Here is an 18,327-nt window from a genome sequence, read left to right on the forward strand (position 1 = left end):
TGGCTTTATTCTTCATCATGAAGACAAAAGAGAGCCAGAACAAAGTATTTGTGTATAATTTCAAGATATTTTAGCATATAGCATAAATTTCCCTCACAAACCCTTTTTTATGATAGAGATGGAGAGCAAGACAGTGTAGCCTCGTAGGCTGTCAAATGGCTAAAAATAGAGACTGTCTAAAAGAACCCAGGGACCACCAGTATCCCATCATGCTCAGAAGGTAGCAGTTGCTTCTGTTTTTTTTTAAGGCGATGTATAATACTATGTATATTTCATGGATGCCTCTGTTAATTCCACCGGGGAGGAGGGAGTGTTGCTTGTGATTATAATGGAAATTCCCCTACGAGAGAACAGGAATTACAGGTAAGAAACAATTGCTTCTCTTATAGGGGATTTACATTTATAGTCATAAGCACTGAATAGAGTAGCAAGCCCATCTCCACTAAGAGTGGTGGAGAGGACAGAGGATCAACTAAGGTAACTTTTAAGCAAATAGATTTCTGAGGTAAGCCTGCCCACCTTGAGCATCTGCTCTAGCATCAGATTATAGCTGACAGTGCTTGGTGAATGTGTGAACTGTTCTCCATGTGGCTGCTTTGCAAATATCCACTTTAGGCATATTTCTCATTAAAGCAGCAGTAGCTGCTTTACCTCTAGTAGATTGTGCTTTAGGTTTAGCTGATAGTGTTTTGTTAGCTTTTCTGATAGCACAACTGGATACTGGAAACTATCCACCTGGAAATGGATTGTTTGGAAGTGGCTAATCCAGTACTGATCAGACCAAAGTTTATAAACAATTGCTTTGATCTGGGTGTCCTGTATTTTAATCGACAGTGAATCTCAAAACGCTCATCACATCCAGGGAATGAAGAGGTCATTCCACTGGAGTTGAAGGATTCAGAAAGAATGTTGATAATCAGATGGTCTAGTTGACATGGAAGTCAGAAATCACCTAGGGTAGGAATTTAGTTGAGTCCTCATGACCACTTTGTTGAAGTGGAAGAATGTGATGGTTCATGAGAACATAGTGCTTTGATATCACTAACCATGCGAGCTGATGTTTTTACTACAAGAAAAGCTGTATTAGGAGTGAAAGCTCTATGTTAAGTTCCCAAAGGAGGAGAGGGATGCCTAATGGGAGGGAAAACCTTCTTCAACCCTTCTAAAAAATCCTTTATCACCGGGATTTTAAAATTGCGGTCTGTGAAGGACATTTCTTGTAGGCAGTAAGTGCTGCCAGGTGAACCTTTAGAGAATTGCAAGCCAGATTTAGCCAAGTGTAGAATGTATGGAAGAATGACATCTTCTTGGCACGTAGTAGGGTCCACATTCTTAGAGGAATACCAAATGCAAGATCTTCTCCACTTGAAGGCATGTGCATAAAGGGTGGAAGGTCGATTAGCCTCCACGAGGATCTCCATGAGGTCTTGTGGCAGGTTCAAATGTCCGTATTGCACAAGCTCAGGAGCCATGCAGCCAAATTCAAGTAGGAGGTATTTGGGTGAAACATCTGGCCTCCATATTTCAGTAGTAGATCTGGTATGCATGGTAGGTTGAGATGTGGACGCTGTGATCAGTGAAAAAAGTCCGTGAACCACCACTGATGTGGCCACTCTGGAGCTATTAGGATCATCTTGCCTCGCAAGTGGGACAGCTTGATTCGGACAGCCGGATCAGCAGAATTGGTGAAAAGGCGTAAAGAAATTTTGCCAGACAAGTCGATTCATAGGGCATGCCCTGTGTCCCTGGAAGGTAGTACCTGGAGGTGAAGCTGCGTCAATTTCTGTGTTCTGCCATGGCGAACAAGTCAATGGTTGGGGTGCCCCACATTTGGAATATATTTTGGACCTCGCTTTGCAAGAACCACTCTGTGAGGGTCTGCCTGAACATTTTGGACACCTGGGAGGTGTGTTGCCGTGATATTAAGGGTCCTGGCCAAGAGCCATCTCCAAATCGCTTGGGCCAAGCCTCCCCCCGCTTGTTGAGGTAGTATTAATAATAACAATAATTTCAGATTTGTAAAGCGCAACTTATCACCCCCAAGGGTGTCCAGGAGCTGGGGTTATATTGTCTGTCTGAAAAAGCACGGTCTTTGTCGTGAATGATGGGTGAAAGGCTTTGAGCGCTAGATGAACTACATAGAGCTCTAGGAGATTGCTTTGGTAAGTCATCTCTCTCTCTGACTTTAAATCTGGAGGTGATCCATATGGGCTTCCCATCCTAGTAGTTTTGCATCTGTGACTCTGGTCTGAGAGGGGACATATAGGTGAAACAGCTTGCCTGGAAAGAGATTGGTTGGGGAACAAAACAAATCCAGGTTCTATTTTGCATGTATAGACAGCGTTGCTCCTCCAAAGGACACACTTTTGCCTGTCAAGTAATGCAAATTCTGAACCAGAGTTGGGATGGACTTGTTGACATGAAGCCCCAACCAATGGAGGAGATAGCAGGCCCATTTGAAGTGAAGCTGGGCTTCCTCAGACGTAGACACCTTTATGAGCGAGTCATCTTGATATGCGTAGACAAAGATGTGGTGCTTTCTTAGATGGGCTACTACCACTGCTAGGCACTTTGAGAATGTTCTGGGTGCTGACTTTAGGCGAAATGGAAGTACTGTGTACTGATAATGGTCCAGTCCCACAACAAACCTCAACATTTTTTTTACCTTTTTTGGCAATTGGAATGTGAAAGTAGGCAATCTCCCTGGTGTAATTGGGGATAGATTTGATGTAATGCCTGCATCCGGAACTTCTCTTGCCGAAACCACTTGTTTGCTATTTTCAGATTGAGTATGGGCCTGAATTAGTCTTTGTCTTTCTTTTTCACCAGGAAGTACCTGGACTAAATGCCTGTTCTGTGTTGTCTGTGGGATGTTGACTTCTGACAGTAGCAATGTAAGATGGAAATTGGACAGTTGTGGAAGAATGGACAGTGGCGGGATGGTGAACCTGAGACAATATCCGTTTTGCACAATATTTATAATCGTGGCGTCTTTTGTGATGTTTTGTCACTCAGTTCGATAATGAGAAATGCTGCCTCCTACCGGAGAGGGTAACGGAAGAGGGGGATGAGAAGACTCATGGCTTTGATTCTGTTGCCAGTTTACCCCCTTGGACAGGCTGTTGGTTTGAGTGTCCCCTCATCTGTTCTCGCTATTGCTGGTATGATCTTTAGTGTTGGTGCCAAGATCTACCTGTGTACCACTGAGGGGTTTGAACCCTCTGAGAATAAAATCGTTGTTGGTAGGGTCGGAACTATCTTCTGTGTTCTTTTGGTTTCTCTAGACCCACTGCTTTGAGGGTCTCCATTTTGCTTTTCATTCTCACCATTCCATCATCAGCGTGACTTCCAAAGAGTGTGGGACCCGAGAATGGCAAGTTCTAAATACACTGTTGCAACTCCGGCTTGAGGTATGCCAACCGGAGCCAAGCATACCTCCTTAAGGTAACTCTGTGACAGTATCCATGTGTGGCTAGTAGGGAAGAGTCCGCCGTTGCGTTAATCACTTGATTAGATACCATTGCTCCCTTGTTGACTGTCTTCATAAAGTCTTATCTCTTGTCTCTTTGAAGATGTTTAGTGAAATGCTGGATGGAGTCCCAGAGGACTCTGTCATATCTGCCCAAAAGAACTGTAGCGCTGGCTGCTTTCATTGATGTTGCTGCCATGCTGCAGATGTGGTGACCTTCCAAGTCCAGTTTCCTGCGCTTTTTATCCAGAGGAGCAGATGACGATGGAGATGTGGAGTGGAACTTCCTAGCCGCTAATATTACCACAGAGTCTGGTGGAGGATTGGAGCAGAGGAATAGAGTGTCTTGATTTGGAGGCCGGTACTTCTTTTGGAGCCTCGACAGAGCCAGCTTAATTATGGCCGGTGTCAAAAACAGCTCCATGGCATATTCTAGGAGGCCAGGGACCAATGGAAGTAAAGGTCTGGAAGCTGTACGTTGGCTTAGTGTCTCAAATATGACCGATATGGAGGATGTTGGAATCAACACCTGTATATTCAGTTTGACACATCTCATACCAGGACCTCTTAGAAGATTGTAAGGTCATCCACAGGGGAGATATGAGGCGGCGATGAGTTCGATAATGTTAGAGAATATCCTCCTGTAGACGTGGCAGAAGTATCTGTATGCCTACAATGAGATCTAGATCTTGTATGGTGAGACCTATGACGTAGATGAGAACGGCGTGGCGATGTTGATATGTGCCTAGAACCATGATGGGCATGATGGCGAGAACAGTGGCACGTTCGAAATAAAGATCTATTCCTCAGAGCATTAGTGTCTCTAGGTGGAACTGAAGTCCCTGGAGGATGCGTTATTGGGGGTGATTGAGGAGGCGAGGATGGTTGTGGAGGTGGAGGTTGTGCCGCTGTTGGAGGTGGTGCTGGAGACGGAGGTGGAGCAGGTGATGTAGGAAGAGGAGACATAGATGATGGCACCACAATGGGAGAAGGTGAATACGCTCTCAAATACTGATAGTCTTTCTTGCCTCATGTTATCTCCTCGATGTTGAGAAACTCTTCAACGTAAGACATTTCACTACGATGTTTGGAAGTTGTTCCACTCCTTGACGTCAAGCCACTCCTTCCTGACGATGAGGCACTCCTCGATGTCGACCACAGCATGCAAATCGACAGTAGTTGACCTTTCGATGTATGACATCTCTTCCTCGAAGTCGATCCAAGTCTTGAGGGCGAAAAAGTCGGAGCCGTACATTGTATCGACGTCGATCCTCTTGACATCGACCGGGACTAATGTAGTTTTCGCCCAGAAAACCTCTTTTTAGACCTCCCACGTCTTTTAGAGGGTGAAGAAAGAGCCCTAGTGAATGATTGACCTTCCTTTCGCTCTGAGGTTCCACCTTCAGGCAGTGTTTGTTGGTGCCGTCTCTCTTCAATTCTATGAAGACGAATCTTCTCCCTTTCACATAAGGTGCATCGCAAAACGTTGCTACAATGATGGTACAGACCTCGTGAGGGTCAGTTTTGGCCTCCTTCCTCTCACATCATGGGCAGTTGTCAAATATTGAAGACATTATATTTGACAAAACACCTCACTTTTCTGTCAGAAAACAACAGAAAAAGGCAGGCATGCTTAGAGCTCCCCATAAAGTTAATGAGAGGTCACTGGCCACAGAAAAGTCAGGCAGGCTCTCTATACTGAAATGAACGAGTTAAAGATCACAGTCCACTTGCTGCCAGATTTGCCACACCACTTGGAAGCAAGAATGGAGGATGTTGAGGGGAGATCTCATCAAAATAATCTTAGTTTGAAGACTTCCCTGAAAAGTCTTATGGAAAACCTGTGGAACTATTTCTAGAAGATAGGATCAGGTTTGTTTTTAATCCTGAGTACTTCTCCGCCTTTTTTGTTGTAGAGCAGGTACATAGATGCTGACACCCATGCCTGCTCAGGGATTCTACCAGCAGACGATTATTGCATGTACCTGAACTATAGAACCAGGAACACAATTCTACTGCACACACGTAAAATGGTGATCAGAAATATGAGGATCAAATTATAAGATTCTTTCCTGACTACAAAGAAAATGTGCAAAACTTTCACAAATCGTTGGTTGCTGTAAAGTAGTGGCTGTCAGTAATGGGACTTAAGTACATGTTGATGTTCCCAGCTAAGTTGCGGGTATGACTTGATGGGAGAACGTATTGTTTCACGGACCCAGTGGAGGCTTTGGATTGCCTCTAGATGGGTAATACTGCAGCTGTGAAACCCGGGACATCTTCACAGACTGGCTGCCTGTGGAGCCTCAAGTAGAGAATGCTCTGCTGTTCACCTGGATCACAACACAGTATGATGGAAAGATAAGGATGGAGAAGTAGACAGCATTGGGACAAGAAAAAGTGATAGAGTTTGATAGCTTCCTATCAGACAGACTGTGCTAGACGACCAAACCCTCCCAAATATCTGGCGATGTGGATGATGAACCAGGACTTGCCATGGGATAGACATGCACTTGATCGAACTACCGCAAGCGTCTGTTTTCTCAGGGCCTGTGGCAGGGCTGCTTAATGTGACTAACGACAACACTGACTCGTACTGTATTACTGAAGAGCAGTGGATTGTGACTTTTATGCATGCTGCAAACACGAGTGAGTTATTGATTGAACATCAACATTCAGGGTTTTACTGTTTAAATATAGAAATGTCTGAGGGTATGAATGGACAAAAAATATGGCTGGACTAGGATTGGGGACTTCAGCCTTCACCTTAATAACTTTCCTTTTCTTTTTTGCAGGCCTTTCTCTTTGGGTTAAGGTGGGCGGGGGTTTCTTCTCCCAATGGGTGATGCTTGCTAGTCATTTACAAGCGAATACACCCTGGGGGCTTTAACCTGCTGCAATTGTAGTTATGAAAAGTTATACAGGACTACTATATACTACATCTCAGTGCTCTCAGTTGATCTCTTTCGAAGCACGCTACAGATGCGCAGCTGGAAGTTCTATTTGTACCTTTTCGGTTTTGTTCTAACATTTCAGGCCTTAACCAGATGGCGAAACATAAATGAGGTTGACTCAGTTAGGATGCGTTTAGCCAGATGGAGAGGAGTTAGGGGAGTTGAGAAGTTCTCATTCGATCGAATGTTTACACTGCAGCCATTGTTATGTGCAGATCAAAGTGACTGGTCATCATATATTTCACCCCCAGCTTCTCAATTGAGCTCTTTGATGACACAGATTATCCCCATTTATTGACAGGAGGATCTGTTGTTCCTGGTCATGCTGGAAACAATCAGTATTACCATCTGGAATGTAAGGGGGCCAAATGATCACACTAAAAGATATAGCGTCCACTCCTTTGCCACAGATGGACATGGAAGCACAGGAAGTACATAAAAAATGGAGAGGGCAGGTGCACTCATTCATGTTCTCCTCCTATTCCAGGGAAGTGTCATTATGGGGGGCACCAGGGGTTAAGTTTTCACACTGTTATACAAAAGCATGTTATACAAAAGCAGATGCTGAGGACCACTATATACTGGTTTAGGGGCTGCTGGACGGGGTGAAGGTGTGTTTTGTCAATGTGTATGCGCCAAATGTGGAGGACAATGATTTCTTTTGGAACATGTTGGAGGTGATAATGCCCTATGTCCATGTACTGATTGTTTGTGGGGTGATTTTAACTGAACTGTGGATGGTGTACTGGGTAGATAGGTAGGTATCGGATAGGCACCCAATACTAATATATCCTAAACCAGCTATGACATTGCCACTAGGAAGAGGTCGATAGAATAGACGGCCTGAGGCACAAGATTATTCCTGTCACTCATTAACCCATGACACTTACAGCAGACTAGATTGAGTGTTAGTGACTAGAGATCTAGCTGACAAGGTGGATGCTGCTGCCTATCAATATAGGTTCCTCTCTGATCACTCAACATTCCTTGTTGATTACACTCCTACGCAGACAAACCTCTTGGTTCCTTTATGGCATCTTCACCCAGAGGCGCTGCAGAACACAATATTTTGCACTGAGATCCAGGATTTAATAGATATATACTTTGATGTAAACTGGGAGTCCACTGACACGAAGGCCAATGAGTGGAAGGTGTCTTATTTACAGAAAAATTAACCAATCAGTGACGGTATCAAGAGGCCAAGAAATTACTGAGTGGAAGGTAGGATGTTTTAGATGCTCTTACTTCAAAAGAGTATAGACAAAAGTTGCACGGAGAGGGAAGACTCTTGGCTTGGTTACTGAACAACTTCTATATAAATGTACTAATTGTTTTCCTGGCTGCGTGACTCTTGGTAGTGAGATCCTACTATTTACATTGCTTCTCTTACACATGTCACTTACTTGGCTTCTGGATCATACTCTGCCCAGATACGCTTGAATTCGTCCAGGTGATGGGGACCCAGGATAGACCAGTCTCGTGTTAGGTAGTCAAAATTATCCATAATGACAGCCACAAAGAGGTTAATGATCTAGAAAAAAATGTCATAAAAAATTTGAGATTCTGTGGAGACAATCATAACTATATTAAAGACATAAAGGACTACATTAAGCAACATTTTTGATTTGGTTATCATCTGGCTCAAACACATTCTATTGCACCCCAAAGGCATATTTGGGGTTACTAGTAAAAAGTGTATGAAATAAATGGTATGAGTCACTGGCGTAATGAAAATTGAGGGGGCCTCCCTGCAAGGAACATGGAGTGGCCCCCTCCGAGCTCAATCAAGAGCTCTCCGGCAAGAGTGCTGTGCTGAGGGGGCCCCCAGGAGTTTGCTGCAATCGGAAAACATATGGACCGTATCTGCAGGACCCTGTCCACACCTTGGGCAATGATCATTTTCCCTTTTCCCCTGTACAAACAATAATGCCGGTATAAAATATAGGCTAAATACTGTTTTAAAATGTTGGGCTTTTAAGTTGGCGGATAAAAACACCTTTTTAGACAGCATTAAGGATCTACTTAAGTCAACATCCTGATTCTCCAGCTTGTCTGCCCAAACACTTTCAGTCCTGACTACGTCATCTGAGTTAGCACTTATCAACATGGAATATAAATCCTTGATTCAAGGCTGCTTATACACAATACATTCTAACAACGGGATTCGAGCCATATTGGTGGACTGCAATACAACAGGTTTAATTGGCTCCCTAAGTTGAACGTACTTAAAGAGTGATCTGGAGTCCACAATGTATCGTTCCTGAAGTTCTCCAGATGACGTCTCCTAAATTATTAATTCCAGCCTGTTCCAAGGTTTTACCTGTATTGTCATAAAGTGGGGCCGGAAAGACTGGTGATCGCCATAATAATAGGTATCTCTGGAACTTGGGAATTTCTAGGATCCTACACACCTTATGCCAAACGTTCCAGGCTGCTCTTAGGGGTTTGAAACGTGTTTTCTTTTAGTAACTACCCTCCAACTGCCTCAGTAGTACCCCTGGTGCTGCACCACTTATGGCTGGCTCAAAAATAGAAGGAGGGATTTCCGTTTGCTGACCTCCCGGAGTTGTTTCTGCCCATATTTTAGGTTTAAACAATATGGTCATTTGCTGAAGCGTTATAGCCCAGTAGTAATATAAAAGGTTGGGAACGGCCAGCCTCCCTCGATCTCGTAGTAAAGTCATTAATTTCATCGATCTCATGATCTTCTTATAGCCCCATATAAATTGTGAGAAAATCCAGTCTAATTTCTTAAAGAAAGCATTTGATGGTTCCAGCGGGATACATCGAAATAGATAAAAGATTTTAGGAAACATTGTCATCTTAAGCACATTGCCTCTTCCTATAATATACAGATGTAAATTGTCCATTATTTTTTAGATCTCCACTTATCTTCTCTATGAGAGGATCCAAGTTAATATCCCATATAGATCCAACATCCGCAGATATATTTATCCCTAAGTATGTGGCAGCCTCCGTCTTACGTGGGTCCTCACATGGAGTGGTTTTAGAACAGACAATCTTAGTTTTATCGGTATTTAAGCCGTACCCCAAATGCCTACCAAATCCTAGGGCTTCGATCCTTTCTATTGCTTCCAATGGGTCAGGGGTGACAACTGCTATATCGTCAGCATAAGCTAGCCCTTTGGTGTTAAATACCCTAACCACTATTGGTTAAATTTTCTGATCGTGTAACATTGATCTAATTAGTGGATCTATATAAAGTGCAAAAAGGATTGGAGAGCAGGGGCAGCCTTGTCTTGTACCACGAGCGATCGGGATCCTTTCGGACTCCCTACCCATCAATTGTATTCTTGCGAAAGATTGTACATACATTGCTCTTAAGGCAGTTAATATACGTGGTCCAAATCCGTTAGTTCTTAAATTACTCCATTCGACCTGGTCAAAGGCTTTTTGTGTGTCAAGAAGAATTAGGGACATCTGTTCTCCTGAAGCTTCCGCTATATCGAATAATGATATTACCCGTCAGACATGATCCATAGTCCCTCTCTCTGGGATATAGCCATGTCGCCATAGGATCACCAGGGAGGGGAAAAGTCTTTCTAATCTGAGAGCAATGATCTTAGAATATAATTTCTCGTCTGCGTTTATCAGAGAGATGGGTCTGTATGAAGCTGGAGCCTCTGCCGCTTTTCCCTTCTTCAGGAAGATAACTACATTAGTCTCCTGCCAAGATTGAGGCGGGATCTTCTTCTGCTGCATGGCCAAAAACAAGCCTAATTGAAGAGGGGCTAGCTCTGTCTGTAGAGCCTTGTAGACTTCCATCGGAATCCCGTCAAGACCTGCCGCCTTACCAGAGGCTATCGCCTGAAGTGCCTCGAAAACCTCATTAATTGAGATGTCTTCCTCTAGCTCCTGAATAATAAGGTGTTAGAACTGGGGGTCTCTAGTTGGCAGAGGTAGGTACCTTTGACCAAATAGGGACCCTTGCTTCTAAGTCAGGGAAAGGGGATTACACTACTGGATAACCCCTGCTCATCCCCTTGGTAGCTTGGCAAGAGCAGACAGGCTTATCTCAGAGGCAGTGTGCTAAGCATTTGTGAACACATACAGTAATACAGTGAAAACACTACAGATGGACACCACACAGGTTTTATAAAAATAAGTATTCTTTATATAGACTTAACACAAGACCACAAACGACAAAAATCCAAAATACTGTACTCAAAATTGACTTAAAGGTGGTAGAATTAGCTTAGTTCAAGTTGTTGGTAAATGTGACACAGTTCTCACAAAAGTACCTGGATGCGTAACGCAAAATAAACAAAAGGCTCGCAGTGTTGGAGATGCGTCGGTTCCTTGCTTTGGGGGAGACGATGCGTCGCATCTCAATGCTTGCGCAGAGTAGGGAATGCATCTTGATCCTTACCGGAGAGGAGGTGATGCGTAGGTTCTCGTGCTGCAGCCCGGTTGCGATGCGGCAAGATGGCGCCTCGATGCGATGCGACAATCCGGTGCGATGCGATAAGATGGCGACCTTGATGCGATGACATTGAGACGATGTGACACGCCCTGGCAGCCTTGCGGCGACTCTGTACTTTGGAGCCGCGACAGGCCCTGCGACACGCTTCTCCGATGATGCGACGGCGACCCTCACGGTTGCGACGCGCTTCTCCGGTGATGCGACAGCAGACAGCTGCGACGAAGGCACACTTCAGTGAGATGCGGCAGCAGCACACTTCTCCGGCAATGCGAGGACTACAGCTGCGGCGGTGACACGCTTCTTCTCGTTGCGGCACGCTTCGAGCTCCCAGCGGCACGCAGGCTTCTGCAGATAGAATTCCCAGCAAGGAAATACAGAGGGGAGCTGGTGGTGAAGTCTGTTGTCCCTGAGACTTCAGCAGGAGGCAAGCACAAGTTCAAGCCCTTGGAGAAATATTCTGCAAGATGATCAAGTACACACAAAGTTCCTTCTCGTCTCCTTGGCACTGAAGACACCACTGTAGGCCAACACAGCACACTGGCAGGGGGGCAGTCCACTCCTACAGCTTCCTGTGGTTCTTCTCCTTGGCAGAGGTTTCTTCTTGTTGCTCCAGAAGAGATCTAAAATCTTGGGGTTTGGGTCCCCATATTTATACTACTTTTCTCTTTGTTCTCTGAAGGCAGAGAGGCCTTTGCCTAGTCCAAACCAGTTCTGGCCAGTCCTGGAGCACTTTGTTTACCTGACTCCTTCTTTCCTTTCAGAGTGCAGGGCAGAGACATCAGACACACCACAGGAGGTGGAGCCAGCATTGTGGAGGGAAGGCACAGCCCTATTCAGGTCCCAAGTGCAACTCCTCCCACCCATCTACATGCAGATCTTCCTATTCAGCCCTGTGCTGACTCACCTGCTCCCCTGGAATCCCCAGCCCCTGTCACTCACAGACCCAGACACACAATACACAACCTAGCAGAGGCAGGCTTGGACAGTTAAGCAAGAAAATACCTACTTTCTAAAAGTGGTATTTTCAAACACAGAATGTTAAAACCAACTTCACTAAAAGATGTATTTCATCATTCTGAGTTCAGGCATACTAAAATCGAATTTCTACCATGTTCCCTGAGTCAGTTAGGATTATAAGATGTAATAATCAAACTGCCCATTCTAGCCTATGGGGAACAGTTAGCCTTGCAATAGTGAAACATGAAAATGGCTGTAATTCACTATTAGGACATGCCGCACACACCAGGGCATGTCCTACCTTATACTTACAATGCACCCTGCCCTTGGGCCTACCATAGGGGTATCTGATATGAAGATAAGGGAAGGTTTAGGGACTGGCAAGTGTGTGCACTTGGTCAGTCAGTATGGCAGTACCAGACTGCACATAGGCTCTGCAATGGAAGGCCTGAGACACACTTTACAAGCTGCTTCTGTGGGTGGCACAACCAGTGGTGCAAGCCCACCAGCAGCATTTGATCTACAAGCCCTGGGCACACATGGTGCACTGTACTAGGGTCTGACAAGTAAAAATGACCCAATCATGGAGTCACTAATCAATACATCAATTTAACATAGGGAGCACTTGCACTGTGGCACTGAATGGCAGTGGCACAGTGCCCAAAGCATCTAAACCTGCAAAACAGAGGAGGCAATCAGAAAAAATGGAAGGGAGACTCACACCAATGGTACCAGGCTAACATAGGGGAAATTGCATCAATTCCCGTACATGCTGTCATTGGCGTTTTGTCCCTGGACCTATACAGATCTCCATAGAAATCTACAAATATTTTTAGAATATCTTGGCGTTCAGTAGCCATTTTCCCATACTTCCCTTTTAGTCTTGAAGCACAAGTTACTACTTGTGTAACGATATATCTGTAAGAGACAATAGTTAGTGATAGATTCCTTACCTTAGAATATCCCCAGGCGTCAGGCTGGATCTGGAAAGTTTCGCTTAGCAGTACCCCTACACGTCAGTAGGTGGCGTCGTGCGGCTCCGCATCTGTCACTGGCATCGTAAGCGCTGAGATGACGCCACTGAGAGTACTTAGGCGCCACTCATGCATGCTGACGTCAGTTCTGTACATGACTTTCTGCGCCAGGAACGCAGAGCCATGCAAGATACTGACCATTAGTGCAGAAAACTAGGACCCCAAGAGGGATGACCTTAACCCTAGTAACCAGTTCGCAGAACGGGGAGGATGGGTGGGCGGTAAGGAATCTATCACTAACTAATGTCTCTTACAGAAATATTGTTACACAAGTAGTAACTTGTGCATCTGAAAGAGACATGTTAGTGATAGATTCCTTCCTTAGAATAGATACCCCAGCAATACCAACCCCGGTGGTGGGTCTGCGTACAAATTACACCAGAAAGTCACAGAGAACAGAACGGCCAAAGAAGCCGTCTCTCCGGACTTGACTGTCAAGGCAGTAATGCTTGGTAAACGTGTGCAGCGAGGCCCACGTAGCTGCCTAACAAATGTCCTGCAAGGGAACGCCGCGTCCCAAGGCAATAGTGGCTGCAGTTGCCCTGGTAGAATGGGCACACAGTCCCACAGGAGGCTCCTTCTTAGCCAAGGAGTAACATGCTTTGATGCGTAGAACAACCCACCACGAGATGATTCGTTTGTGCATGGCCCGACCTTTTTTGTCGCCCATGTGGCCAACAAAGAGCTGGTCATCCACCCGGAACCGCTGTGTAGGCTGCAGGTAGAACGCAAGCGCATGTTTTGGGTCCAGACGATGGAGCCTCTCCTCCTCCCTTGAAGGATGGAAAGAAGGTGGGCAAAGTGATGGTCTGCCCGATGTGGAAGGGCATGACAACCTTTGGCAAGAAAGAAGGACGAGTCCTTAAAAACCACTTTGTCCGGATGAACAGAAAGGAAAGGAGGTTTGGAAGAAAGAGCCTAGAGCTCACTCACTCTTGTGGCAGAGGTGATAGCTACCAGGAAAGCCGTCTTGAGAGTGAGAAGACACAGAGGACAGGTATGAAGGGGCTCGAAAGGTGCGCACATCAGATAGGTCAAAACAGATTCAAGTCCCATTGAGGCATGATGAACGGCGTGGGAGGAAACGTGTGCGTAATGCCTTTAAGGAAACGGTTAAAACCGGAGACTTAAAAAGAGAAGGCTGATCAGGAAGCCGAGAAAGGGGGAGATGGCAGAAAGATAACCTTTAAGAGTGCCCGGAGCAGAGCCCTGGCTGGCCAAGGAAAGCAGGAACAGAAGAACTTCCGAAAGAGGGGCAGAAAGGGGATCCACAGCCTTCGCTGTACACCATGCCACAAATTTGTTCCATGACAGGCGTGTACCGTTTTAGTGGAGGGACGCCTGTCTGCCAAGATGACATCACAGACTTCGGGAGGAAGATCGAAAGCTGTCTACTGTCGCCACTCAATCTCCACGCATGGAGGTGGAGGCTAGACAGGTTCGGGTGGAGGACCGTCCCCTGCTGCTGCGACAGAAGATCCTCCCGAAGAATCAGACGGATCGGGGGATCGATCGCCATGCTGAGTAGCTCGGGATAACAGTATCTTTGTGCCCAATCTAGGGCCACAAGGATGACTTGGGCCCGGTCGCGCCAAATCTTCTTCAATACTCTGGGCAGAAGTGGTATAGGCGGAAAGGCGTACAACTGACCGCAACTCCACTCACGACGAAAAGCATCGCCGAGCGAGTGCCGCCTTGGAAATTCCAACGCACAGAACTGATGACATTGCACGTTCTCTGCAGTAGCGAATAGATCTAACCAAGTCTCTCCCAGCTGCTGAAAGAGACCTTGTGCCACGTCCGAGTGCAGATGCCATTCGTGATCCATCAAGCACCGGCGGCTGAGTTCGTCTCCGCCCTGGCGTTCAGAGAACCTGCCAGGTGTTGAACCACCAAGGTAATGCCCTAATGTTCCAGCCATGTCCAGAGGCGCAGAGCCTCCTGACATAGGGTCCAGAACCCCACCCTGTTTGTTGCAATACCACATGGCGGTGGTGTTGTCCGTGAACACCTGCACCACACTTCCCCAGACAGAGGAAAGGAATGCCTTCAGTGCCAGTCGGATCGCCCGAAGCTCCAACAGATTGATATGGAGCCAGGACTCGGCCGGAGACCAGAGTCCTCTGATCTCCGCCTCTCCCAAGTGGCCACCCCATCCCAGGAGGGACGCATCCGTCACCACTGTGTGCTTCGGTTGGGAAAGGGAGAGGGATCTGCCATTGACCCAATCGCGATTCGTGAGCCACCACTGCAATTGTCGTGCAGTGCCCTCCGAGATCTGGACATGATCGGACAGGTTGCCCTGATGCTGCACCCACTGGAACTTCAGGTCCGACTGCAGAGCCCGCATATGCCATCTGGCATGTGGCACTAGCAGAATGCAGGAGGCCATCAGGCCCAGGAGCCGGAGGGTTATCCTGACTGAAACCTGGGACAGAGGCTGAAAGGTCGGAATCATAGCCTGAATATCCCGGACTCGCTGCTTGGGAGGATAAACCCGAAACAGCGTTGAATCCAGAACCGCCCAGATGAAGGGGAGCCTCTGAGAGGAACTCAGGTGCGACTTCGGCATGTTGATGGAGAACCCCAGCAAATGCAGGAGGTCGGCCGTAGTCTGAAGGTGGTGGACAACTGCCTGGAGCGAGCCTGCCTTCAACAACCAGTCGTCGAGGTAGGGGAAGACTGACACCCCCGACCTGCGCAGATAAGCTGCCATCATCGCCATCACTTTCGTGAACACCCGATGGGAACTGGTAAGGCCGAAGGGGAGCACGGCAAACTGAAAATGCTCCTGGCCCACCATGAACCGCAGGTAACGCCGGTGGGTCGGCAGAACGGGAATGTGAAATTATGCGTCCTGCAAGTCCAACGCTACCATCCAGTCTCCAGGGTCGAGGGCAGCCAAGACCTGAGCCAGAGTCAGCATTTTGAACTTCTCCTTCCGCAGGAAGCGATTGACGTCCCGGATGTCCAAGATAGGACGCAGACCCCCTTTGTCCTTCTTGGGGACCAGAAAGTAGTGGGAATAACAACCACTCCCTACTTCCGGCCCAGGAACGCAGTCGATGGCCCCCTTGGCTAAGAGGGCCGTGACTTCCTGTCGGAGAAGAGCCAAGTGATCCCCCAACATGCGGTGGCACCGAGGAGGCATGGCAGGAGGGGAGGACTGAAAGGGAAGGGCGTAACCATGGCAGATTATCTGCATCTGTCTGATGTAATCTCGCGCCAGTGAGGGAGGTGGTGGCGCCGGATCCTGCCACCCACCAGCGTGGGGTGCTCCCCGAAGCTAAGATTAGGAAGGTTTGGGGGCAGAAGTAGCAGGGGTGGAGGTGGACGGACCCGCATGCTGGTTCCCCGACTCGCCCCTGCAGAAACGGCGACCCCGGCCGCGCTGGGGCTGGTTCTCCCAGGCTTAGGGGATGGTCGCGCCTGACTGCCTCTACCACGAAAGAAACGAAAACGAGGAGAGGCTGAACTCTTGGTAGAAGGGCCCAAGGACTTGGCTGTAGCCCGCAAATCCTTAAAGCGCTCCAGGGCACTGTCAGCCTTGTCGCCAAACAGGCGGGTGCCATCAAAGGGCATGTCCATGAGCGATCTTTGGACTTCAGGCGAAAACCCAGTCAAACGCAACCAGGCGTGACATCACAACGCCACAGTTGTAGAAATCGCGCTGCCCAATTAGTCAGCGGTGTCCAACCCACATGAATGGCGAACTTAGCCGCATCCTTACCCTCAGCAATTGCCTGAGAAAGGACAGACTGCACCTCCTCAGGACACTGAGGCAACACCTGAACAACGGCATCCCACACCGCGTGGGAGTAACGGCCCAACAAGCAGGTGGTGTTCACCGACCGTAGCCCTAAGCTGGCCGAAGAGAACAACCGCTTCCCAAACTGGTCCAGCCGTTTAGAGTCCTTATCTGTCGGGGCCGTAGGAAAAGCACTCTGCGACGTCGAGGCCTGAATGACCAGGCTCTCGGGCGTAGGGTGAGTAGTCAAGAAGGCGGGGTCACCGGGCGCCTGTCGGTGATGCCTGGTGACGTTTTTATCCACCGGGGCCCCCGCGGCCGGCCTCGACCAAGTGCCCAAGAGGACGTCGGTAAGGGCGTCATTGAAGGGAAGCAATGGCTCCGATGAAGTAGACGCCGTCTGGAGCACCTCGGTGAGGAGGTTGGTCTTGAGGGCCACTGTGGAGAGGTCAAGATTAAGGGCCTCAGCCGCCCGACGTAGGACCATCGTGTAGGAGGCACCTTCCTCTATCGTAGGTGGGGGGGAGGCGAACCCCGGGTCAGAGGAGACATCGAGGTTGCCTGCCTCCTCCAAGTCGTCCACCCAATCCTGCTCGGAGTCACATTGCTGGGCAAGGGGGTCCTCGGACCCTTCCCAGTCTTCGTCCGCCTCTGGCGTAGTGGGGGCCGGTCGCGGCGGCAAAGCTGGAGCCGGAGAAGGGACGAACGGCGCCGAGAACGATGCCGGCCGAGGTCGGACCGGCGCCGGCTTCCAATGCGGATCCCAGGCTGGAACAAAATGGTCCTGGAATCGGGGCAAGGGAGGAATAAATGGCACCCAGTGTGGCGCCGAGGGTGGAGCCGAGGGCGGCGTCGGGGCCGGAGCCGGCAACGCCGCACCTCGTGGTGCCGGGGCCGGAAGCACGGGCGCAGGATCTTGTGGCGTTGGGGGTAGCAAGGAACTCTTGCACCTGTTCGGGAGCCGCCGTCAGACCCGGGTATGGCGGGTAGGTCGCGGGACTCCCAGGCTCCAGGGGAGCCACTGGGGTGAAGCCCCTGTCCCCCTCGTCCACCTCCGCTTCTTCGACTTCTTTTTATGGCATCGCTTACCGGAATCTGAAGGCCAAGACTTGGAGCCTGAGGAGCGATGGCTCTGGTCCCGCAAGCGGTCCCGGTAACGGCCCCTGGACCCGGAGCGGCGGCGTGACGAATGTCGGACCTCCAGCAACTTCCTACGCCGCTCCCGCAAGGCCTTGGGGGCCTTGGCTCGACAATCCCGGCAGTCCCGGGAGTCGTGGGCAGTCTCCAGGCAGTAGAGGCAAACATCATGGGGGTCCGCCATCTACATATTCCGGCGGCAGGCCCCACAGGACTTAAAGCCGGACATCCCTTTGTGCACCAGGAGAAAGAGAGGAGACAAAAAGTCTCAAAATAGTAGTCAAAAAGTGACTAAGTTACGTGCTCAATCCGGATCTGCGCTTGCTGGTGCGGAAAAAGAAAGAACTGACATCAGCGTGCATGGGTGGTGCCTAAATACTCTCCGTGGCGTCATCTCGGCGCTTATGATGCCAGAGACGGACGCAGAGCTGCACGACGCCACCTACTGACGCGCAGGGGTACTGCTAAGCGAAACTTTCCGGATCCAGCCTGACGTCTGGGGATATTCTAAGGTAAGGAATCTATCACTATCGTATCTCTTTCAGATATATTATTTGCCGCTGCCCTTTGTTTTAGGCGGAGTG

The 18,327-nt window shown here is 48.4% G+C and overlaps 1 protein-coding gene across 1 annotated transcript in view; it reads right to left on the bottom strand.

Moving 5' to 3' along the window:
- The window catches only part of CACNA1C (calcium voltage-gated channel subunit alpha1 C), a 2,189,932-nt gene that overhangs the window by 242,891 nt on the left and 1,928,714 nt on the right, over positions 1 to 18,327 (bottom strand). The window contains exon 37 of the mRNA XM_085652198.1: positions 7,827 to 7,954. Within this exon, the coding sequence (XP_085508324.1) occupies positions 7,827 to 7,954 (128 nt within the window). The remainder of the gene's footprint in view (positions 1 to 7,826; positions 7,955 to 18,327) is intronic.

The sequence above is a fragment of the Triturus cristatus genome, chromosome 4_1 (genome assembly GCF_964204655.1).
Source record: "Triturus cristatus chromosome 4_1, aTriCri1.1, whole genome shotgun sequence".
Taxonomy (NCBI): domain Eukaryota; kingdom Metazoa; phylum Chordata; class Amphibia; order Caudata; family Salamandridae; genus Triturus; species Triturus cristatus.